This window comes from Orbicella franksi, chromosome 9 (genome assembly GCF_964199315.1).
Source record: "Orbicella franksi chromosome 9, jaOrbFran1.1, whole genome shotgun sequence".
In the NCBI taxonomy this organism is placed as follows: domain Eukaryota; kingdom Metazoa; phylum Cnidaria; class Anthozoa; order Scleractinia; family Merulinidae; genus Orbicella; species Orbicella franksi.
Window position 1 is genome coordinate 29,674,795 of NC_138153.1, and position 10,284 is coordinate 29,685,078.

Consider the following 10,284-nt stretch of genomic DNA (forward strand, 5'->3'; position numbering starts at 1 on the left):
GACATTTTCTAATTGACTGAGGCGCGCAAGCCCTGACAAATTGTCCTTGTCCACCGCACACTAACCGACAGACGTTTTGAGATCTAGCACTATCAGATATCGCCCGACAAGCCCCGATCTTGTCACAGACTTGCCTGAATTCACCGCAAACTAACCGACAAGTGAAGGTTTTTTTTCAGCCGACCAAAACTCGGCTCATGTGCGGCGACCATAAAGGTTAGCATTTGACACGGGTCAATCAGTGAGAAACTTAAAATTCAACGGCCGAGAAAATTTAAGGTGATTCCCTAGCAAAAGAATCCGCCATAGATTCCCGATGAAACTTGGTATGCTGTTGTTACAGGACAAGGAGATATTAAAAACGTAGTAAAAAGAGGGGACACCGTGCTTGTTTTCACGCCACGATGCTGACAAATACGATTATTTAGGTGACTTTTGGTAATCTCCCTGCGCAACAAATAAGCTCGATTATTTTTCAATGGAGGGTGTTATATCACACAGAATTTGACTTTCCTTAATTGTTTATTCATCTACGTCCCAGAAAAAATGTTTTCCAATACCCTACATTTTTTATCCTTTAAAGGAAACATAATTTGGACATGCGCTGTTGGGCCTGTTATGTCTCCCTCTGTAGTATTTATTTCATTTGCCAAAAAAGTAGCCATAGACTTCTGCTAATTTTTTTCTGAGTTATTGAGGATATTGTTCTCATTGAAATTATTGAATAAAAAGTTGGGATCACCGTGCTCATTTAAGAGAAAAGGAGCATTTATTTCGCTATCGAGCTTAGTTTGAGGGAAATCTCTTCCGGTTTGTACGTGCACGCGCTTATGTGCGCGCGCTAATGACCCGAAAATCGTGCGCAGTAGGGATGCGCAATGTAATACTAAGGAATCACCTTAAGAGAATTTGAGTTTGGAAAAATTTAAATTTGAGTTGTTTGTAGGCTGCTATGCTGGCAGCAAGTTAGAAAATTCATGAATACTTTCTAAATTCCTCTAACTTTCCCAGCATTTAAATCCAAACTATGTTAACTATGTAAAGGATGGGCTCATATCTCATTTCTTGTATAAAGTGAAGAACTGATCTAGTGATATGTCATAATCGTCACAAGATGGTGTAAGATGACCACGCAACCTATAGGGCGCGTGCCTATATATGATTACAATTTTACAGCAGGAATTACATTTCCTCTTGTGCCGTTCATAGCACGTAAATCATCTAACGAGTTATGTTTTAGCTTCCCGTTTCTCTTACAGCCATATCAGATTCCTCAGATTGCCAAGTATTCTGTCGGGTAAAACAGTAAGAAATTTTGAAGAGAAATACCTGTTTGAGAAAACAAGACATAGTTCAGGCCTAGCTTGTCATTAAGTTCCACCGAAACTTTGGGTTCTCCATGGAGACCTTGGCTCCTGCAGCTGTAGTGCATGAAGTGAAATCGAGCCTCTGCCTTGTTCAATATTGAAGTAAATCGGACGAACATTCATGAGCTTCCCATGCTTCGTCATTTCAATCTTCAAAAAAGCCTTTTTTCCTGTGGAAGTTTTTACTCGCCTAATCAGAAATCCAAGTGCTCTAAGCCTGAAAAGATTCCAATCTAAGATTTTGTATGTAAACAACACTTTCATTTAACGACAACAAAACGTGTTTGATCGCCTAGCTCAATGACAATCGTATCTCACGAGTATTGCTCAATTTCTTTATGCATTTGTTATGGACTACTTTGTTGCAGTGTTAGCGGAGCTCAGTCACGACATTTTGATTTATTTTGGCCGCGTACAAAATTACCTTAAAATTGAAGGAAGCCTGAAAATAAAAGTTTACATAGATGAAAAAAAAAAAAAAAAAAAAAAGAAAAAAAAACCAAAGAGGTAATAATAAATCACAAAGGATCAAAGATTGTCAAAAGCAGAGAAGATCATGAACACGGATTACAAATGACGAACTTGATGAATTTAGGCTAAACTTTTCACGATGGGCAAATTGTGACGTAGCTCCTTTAAGATTCATTATCATTTTACTTACAACTCCTGTAGCGTCGTAAGGTGAGCAAATATTTTGTCAGGTAGCTCTGTAAAAGCAGCCTTGGAGAAATCCCTAGAGAAATGAATCATCAAGAAAAAGAAACGATGGTTTATCACATTGTTTCAATTGTTGAAACTTCAGTTCTCATCCCAGGATTTCAGTGTCTTACAGATTCCTCAGACGTTTTAGTGGCGAAAATATTTCCTGGGGTAAAACTGTAATCGGATTTGAATATATATCCCTGGAAAAAAAAATAAACTATCGTCACGTAGTTGGACAGGTTAAATGTAACATTTCTTCGAAGTTCCAAAAATATCAGTCAATATGCGAACAAATCTATGCAGATATTAAACTACTCGCGGTGTGTGTTCTGAGTTTGCAATTGTTGTCTTTTACTAAGCTTACAGGTTAGCCAGACTTGTCAGGTTGTTAAACACTCCATCGGGCAGGACTGAAATATTGTTTGACGCAAAATTCCTGTAGGGATAGCAAGTTTCTCATATGGTTTTGACTTTCAGTAATATAAATAAATGAATAAATATCCAGAAAAAGTCGATTCCCTTTTAAACACAAAATTAAACGTTGAATGGGAACACAGATAGCTTTCTGAATCTGGGGGTCGTATACTTACAAGTCTTTCAGATTTCTTAGCTGCGCAAAAAGTTTGCCATGTAAAAATGCAATAGCGTTTGAAGAAAAGTCTCTGCAGACAGGGAAAATATACCAATTTTAACGTGGTAATAAAAGAAATACGATTAAAAGGTATATATTGGCTAGATTTTATATTATTTATTTATTTATTTATTTTGCCCATGCATAATGTATGGGAATCATTGTTTGCGATATTTGCCTCATTACATAAGCGATACAACCTCTGATCAAGCTACAAAATTATCAGTTCTGAATTCTGAAATGATTAAAAACTCAAAATTCTACAAAGATTGTATGAGCTCATTAGTGCTTTTCTCACCCAGAAATTTTTCAGTTTTTCAAAGCTAATTTCTTCTTGAATATTACGCCTAAATAGCCAAATATTTCACCCGTTATTACGTTTCACAAGCTCTTTAATTTTTTTTAGTCAATTTTTGTCTAGTGTTATGTCTTCTCTGCACAAAGTCGTATGTTAATGAGGAAAAATGTTCACAATGATTCGCCTATTACGGAGAGTAGGAATGACGCATCGAGGCCAGGCTCTAAGGTTTTCTTTTTTTTTTTTTGCAGGTTCTCCGATCCGGATTTAATCCCTCTACAAAAAGCAATAGTTTACGATTCTAATTGGGGTTTGAACATTGTGGTTCTGTTAGTCGTGAGGGAGTTACGTTGGACTTAATCATCCTTATCAATGCAGCGTTAACAGGAAACAAAATCACTCACAGCTCGGTTAAACTGGTCAGTGTGGAAAAAATTCCCTCGGGTAGAGATTTAATGGCGTTTGAAGCGAAATCTCTGTGAAACAATAGTCACAAACATAAGTCGTCAAATAAACATGCGCACGTATGCATTGTTTATATAGAAAAGTTAACTCACAACTCTCTCAGATTCGCCAGTTTGGCAAAAATTCTCTCTGGAAGAAATGTAATGCCGTTTGAAGAGAAATCTCTGTGAAACAATCGTCACAAACATAAGTCGTGCATTCTGGGAAGCAATTTTTTCTAATTTACATTATGGAGAAGAATAAAATACTTTTCGAGCAGATAAACACACGAGCTAATGTATTGTTTATAAAGAAAAGTTAACTCACAGCTCTCTCAGATTTGTCAGTTCGTCAAAAATTCTCTCGGGAAGAATTGTAATGTCATTTGAAGAGAAATCTCTGTTGAATAAATAGCTGTTCTTTTTAGCTTCTCATTTACCCAATTAGAATAATAAAAATATCCGGGAACGTCGTAACTTCGTCACACTATTTTCAACTTTTTTAAACTGGTTTTACGTTTCTCAACATTTTTTCGCAATGTTTTATAAAATAATGTTCTTTAATTAATGAAATGCTTCAATGCTGAGCAACAAGGCAGTTGTTATACACGAAGTTTCATGCACTTACATCTCCTTCAGATTTGTCAGCGTAGCAAAAATTCCCTCAGGTAGAGATGTGATAGCGTTTGAAGAGAAGTCTCTGTATAATAATAGTAAACATAATCTGAGCCATGATGCATTTGAATCAGCTAGCACAAAGACCTTTTTACCACAATCTTACAATGATGATATGATGTTAGTGATCAAAGAACGTTCCTACAAATGATAACAGAGTGTCCATTTGTAGGCAACAATTAAGAAATAGAAAACAAGTACTGTGTTTATAGAGAGTTAAAGAAGCACGAGTGCAAGACAGTTCGAGAGAATGAGAAATGCTCTAGGAACACGAGCCGTTAGGTGAGTGTTTCCTCAGCTTTACGAACATCAGATTTCCGCGGGGCACTATTAGCCGATAGTTCCTCGACAGAAACACCATTGTTTAAATAGAAATCTCGAACTCATAATCTAAATGTTAAATAAAAACACGATTCGAAACCAATCAGCGCGCGTTTTTTCTTTGGGCTATTTTCTAAATATCGGGTATTCCACGACAATTTACTTACACGATTTCCAAATTCGTCATGTTGGTGAACACGTCTTCGGGAAGAAATGTAATGCCATTTCTATAGTAGTCTCTGTATAAATATTTTCAATTACTATTATTAATCTTATTAAAGGAATCATGCAATATACGTAAACAATAAAAGTTAAGAAAACTATTAGATATTGGTAAAATATAATAACCCCAAGCAGTGAAATAATTTCAATATTCTTTTTTCCCCTAGCCAATCGCGAGCCTCTGTGATGGGATTGGTGAAGGCCAAGGAAAGTACACTTATTTAGCAACCATGCGATTTGGAGTAACGCTTGTAACGTCGAGGAAAAACGTAAAATGGTGTTCGTTGCACTTTCCTGTTTTTCTTTCTTTTTTTTTTTTTTTTTGAAACAGCTGTTGTTACAGAATTACTGCGGAAATCGAGTTGGACTACTAAAAACAGGCTAGGCAGGAATTAAATAAAGCTATACATCAATTTATATCCACAAGACATCTAAGAAAAATGTCAGCGCTGTACAATCTTTGAAGAATCATGTAATCAATCTTCTAGCATTTAAGCATGCTTGCCAAGTTTCCCCTACGTTTCGTACGTTGGTACAAACACTGTGACATCGAGATGATGGAATCTCGAAACATGTGGACAGATAGGGAAGCATAGTGTGATAAACAACATTGACGGACAGGGAAAAAGGGCCAAAAAGAATGAGAAGATTTCAACTTACAAAACCAACTATATAAACTTACAGCCACAGTATATTTTTTAAGCTGGAAAAGCTTCCAACAGAAGAATGAGAAAAGTTGCTCGAAGTTACTAACCTGCAAGAAAATGCGAATTTTTCAGTATTAATTTTTATACAACTACGTGCATGAAATATCACAAGAATCTACGACGTTTCTTTTCCAACACCCAATAAACATATTAGTGGTCACATAGGTTCAGTCTCCAGCCGTGGGTGTTTCAGTGCGCCCTCGATCCTCTCCAGCACCACTGCTGCAAAAGACTAAAATTAAAACTTAAGATAAAAGTTAAATTAAAATAATAAATATTTTCTTAGACAATCTTACAGTTTCTTAGTTGTTATGGGAGTACATATAATGATGTTCAAGTTAGAAGTGGCTTCTCGGCACCTCAGAGTATTTCCCGAGTACTTGGACCAGTAATGAGAACATCGCGGTCTACAATCTAACGACGAAGGCAGAAAATTATATAAACTTATATTCAGCTGGATAATTAATGAGCGACCACAACTCTGTCATTTCTCTTTCAATTAAGCTAATTGTAATTAATTTCAAATTTCCTTCACTAGATCTATAAAATACCTCGGCTATTACAAGCAACCCGCTCCATTTAGAGTAAATGATCCAATATGGACACTTAAATGAAAAAGAAAACAATACACTTTTCTGTCCGAGGAGACTCACCGTTTAAAACAACTGTGAAGTTTTTTGCATCAGTCCCATACTTGCTTTTGGCCAGACAAGTGTAGTTTCCTTCCTCGTTCAACGTCATGGTTATTATGCTGGTGTCTGATTTCGCCAGTGTTTTAGAGTTCTTTATCACTTGTGTGTTTATGGGAAAAGTCCCATTGACTGAGCATGGAGACACTCTGTAGCCAGATAAAGCTTTCACGACAGGATCTGCTACCATAACCTTAGGAGGAACTAAAGAAACAAGTCAGATTAGTTAAATTACAACTGATAACATTTCGTTCCTGAGATCTAGTCGGTGGGTCACTGAAAAGGATCATCCTTGCTCAGAGGAGTATTCCTAGAAAAATTGGATGGGGGTGTGCGGCCCGCTTCCCAAACCCTCATCCTATCTATGACCAAAATCTGCGATTTTCCCTTCCCTATTGATGACCTGACCAAAAATTCAATGCCCTATTTATAGCCGTTGCAGCTGGCATAGTTGCCCTAAACATTTATGAAGAGCTTTTGATGATGGTCCTATCGATAATGATGAAAAAAGTAGCTTCTTCTAAAAAAAACACACCCAATTCACTACAAGAGTGTAAAACCCATATCCTATTTAGGGCCAAAATGGCCAAAATCGATACCCTTTTTCTGACCAAAACAGCTGAAAATCTATCCCCTTTGGGGCCGTACATACCTATATAGCCCATGTGAGGGAGCACGCCCCCGCCCTTGCACAGTTGCTTCACTTTTGGCTGAGATGCCACTTATTAGCGGCCTTTGGTAGTGTGTGAAAGTCTACGATGTATGGATCTCTCTATTTGGTCACAGTTTTAAAATCTCCAAGCGATCGTCTAGAATATTGAGTATATTGAGACTTCGGGTGCTAAACAACAGCTAATCACTGCAAATTTCATTCCGCATTCGATTTCTGCTTTCTGAATGTCACTGGACAGCAAAGCATGCTTCGTAAACAACAAATCAAAATCTCTACAGAGGAGGAACAAGCTGCATCTTTTATTTTACTTACAGATTGGACTAAATCTAAGTGCTATCAGAAATCCTCTTTCCTGCAGGCTGTAGTCTGAATGGAATATTAGAACCACGTGGCGACCATTTAAACGGAGGTCCTGTCCCGTATGCGAGCCACAATACACTCCAATTGTCTCATTTTTGTCATTGATAATCTGCACATAGTCGTAGCTACAATGACACAATGTGACATGAAATATTTTGCGAGCAAGATATCATTAGAAAACACACCCAAAGGCGCCCACTGACCTCCTAGACACGCCCTGCGAGAAGCTAATAGACCCTTTTCCTAAATGGCTGCCAATTTAGAATTCTTTTGTATTCATTTAAATTAGCCTCACTAAACTCGTTTGGGAGTAACAATTCTTTTGAATTGTCAACTCAAAAACGAGGTCAGTCGGGCTAATTTTAATACTTACAAAAGAATTTATAATTGGCAGCCATTTATGAAAAGGGTCTATAAACCCACTTTTCTGCATTGAATTCTTCGCAAGCTTAGAAGGCCGACCCCAAAATAATTTATTATGAAACATACTAAATCTTTGTTTACAGCATGATACAGATCATGAGCGCGTCATGGGTAGCTATGGTATAGTTACATCAATAACACCTCGCTAAAGTCAATTATATTCAGTGTACGACACTTTTGACGCGTGGTGTGGTTTCACATGTTTTTACAACGACGGGTAAAAATCTGTAAATGTTATAACACACTAAAATTTGTAATACGAGGATTGTGTTGTTCTTTCGAGATAATAAGGAATACGTAGTCTACAGGAACCAGACAAAGGGCCTCATTGCGCTTAAGTACAAGTACATAGGATTTAATTAATTTTGGAACAATAAACTGCATTCAACCGAGTGCAGTTGGGTAATAAGCTTTCCGAATTGCGTAACCATGCCAGAGCGGTTGTCCTAAAACCAAAACCAAATCAATTACTTACCAATTAGACCACTTACCAAATCTCAAACCATAGTAAAACCAAACCAGAACCAAAGTAATTGCCTGATTACCCTCTGAAAACCGCTTTATAGCTGATTAATTCATCACTTATTTATTACCTGCAAAATGGACCCTGCTCCACTTCAAAGTCGCTGAAGTAAATGTTAATCTCCATGTTTTGTGGAATAGGAACCTCGTAAACACAGTGTGTGTTGTCTGGATAGTTGTTTGGATATCCGGGACTTTCCAGTGAGTTGTTTACCACTGATCCACACTCTGTTGGAGCAAAGTGCACGTGTTTTGAGGGAATCAGCTTTCTACATGTAAACTGACAGCGTTGCACAGCACTCAGTTCGCTACACCGCCCTTGGAGCAAGGTAACTATATTCTTTTATTGGTACTATTTGTTGCTTCTGTCTAGGGTACTTCATCGAGAAAGATCGAAGATTTCTAGCTTTACTAATAATATCAAATTTTAACTTGAAAATTTCTACTTTTTTAATTACGTACGCTGCTTCTTGCGCACCAAGTAATCTAATCAGTCTTGCGTCATTGGACCTCTAGCCAAAAAATATTCTCATGCATTCCGTTGCTGGACCAGAAATTTGATAATTTTTGGCCATATTCCTTATCCCCGAGTTCAAGAAGGCGTTTAAGTTTAACTATCACTTCTCAACATTGCTTACCTTTCAAAGGCAATGATTGTGTACCATTCCCTGTGAGGATGAAAGGCAATTGTGAGCGATACATTTTACGCTTATAGATATATTATTTTTAAATTTTTATAAAACTGCATGGCATTCTGATTCCCCAATTTAGATTGTCTGATTTCTCTACGGCGTTAGACACCACTCAAGGTGGTTTAGAACTAATTAAAACTAACAAAACAGTGAAAAAATAAATGTAAAAGAATGTAAAAGGAAGTTTATTTCAATTAAAAAAATAAATCAGGAAAATGCAAAATTAAAAATTTACAAAAAAAAAAATGCCCGTCGTATTGTGGCTACCATCATGATGACCGACGTTCATATCGAGTTGTCTCCAGGTATATATTTCAGACAAGGCCACAAATCTAGGTGGCATTTGGGTGAATGTGAAAAGTTTCTGCACGCAGATTCCACCTGTATTGATAGGGCAAAGATAAAAAGCTGAAAACTATGTTTTATTTTATACTTACCTATAGCCTACAATGCAGGCGTATTTTGGCGATCGATCGAGCGCATTTTGACCAAGAGAGCGCCATCTTTGGATTTAAACTCGGAAGAGACTCGGGGAGAGACGAAAAGGTATCCTAGGGAGTGGGTGTTAGGCTGAAAGAGGAGTAACGGAAAAGGGGAGGGGAAGGAAAAAACACCTGCCGGATGTCACTGTTTTTTCGAGAAACGCCGTTCGTCCACGAATGGAGTCTCTGATTGGTGCAGTGTGGAGATTTTTCTTCCTCTTCTTCCCCACTCCCTTCCCGCCCACTTTTTCTCAACCAACATGGCGGCGAATCTACTCGATCGCGAGCTAATACCGCTGTAATTCGTGAACACACGGAAAATGCCTGCATAGCAGGCTAGCTTACCTAGTGAAACGGCAGTAAACACCATGACGAATCCTCGTCTTGGGGCAGAACGGTCAGAGTGGAATTTTATTACGACGAGGTCTCCGGTCACAAGAACTTTTTTGCCGGTTCTATCACCACAGTACACTCCAAATGTGTGGCCATCTTCATTGCTGATTATCAAATAGTCGTATCTATAAATAATTAGTACTATATCAGCCTCTTTATTTCCATGATCATGCTTTCATCAAAAAAAGTGTATAAGAGTCTGGAGGTTTAAAAGCTTCTTCTATTAAATTAGCTAGTAAGTTAACAAAAAATTTATTCTCCATGGACCTAACCAAAGTTTGAGCTACATTTTCTACAAACAGCTTTTACAATGATAGCGATACAGTGACATGTGTTTGCGTCGTCACTTACCCACAATGTCGATGATCTTCAACGACAAAGTCGTGAAAATTAATTTCCATAACCAGACCGTTTGGAATTGGAATCGAATAATTGCAGTCCATGCTGTTAGGGTAGTAGCTTGGATATCCAGGACTTTTAATGGTATTTTTTACTACTGAGCCACAATCTATCAAAGAAAACATTTGTTTGTTTGTTTGTTTGTTTCAGTGTTTGCTTGCTTGCTTGTTTGCATTTTTTTTTTATTCCTCTTCAAGACAAGGAAAAATAATTCAACGATGGCGGGGCCGGGCTGAGCACCGTTTCAGCGAAAGCGTTAGGACCCATGGCCCTCTAACCTTTCTG

General features: G+C 37.7%; 1 protein-coding gene across 1 annotated transcript; it reads right to left on the reverse strand.

Annotated features, from left to right (window-relative positions):
- Positions 1–5,972: 5,972 nt before the first annotated feature.
- On the reverse strand, positions 5,973–9,775 carry LOC145498617 (dorsal-ventral patterning protein tolloid-like; the record flags this gene model as incomplete). The annotated part of the gene is made up of 6 exons (XM_081478515.1): positions 5,973–6,259; positions 7,041–7,213; positions 8,105–8,366; positions 8,672–8,701; positions 9,096–9,106; positions 9,354–9,775. Coding segments are annotated over 6 exons (1,185 nt in total), but the record flags the coding sequence as incomplete, so codon positions are not given.
- Positions 9,776–10,284: the final 509 nt, after the last annotated feature.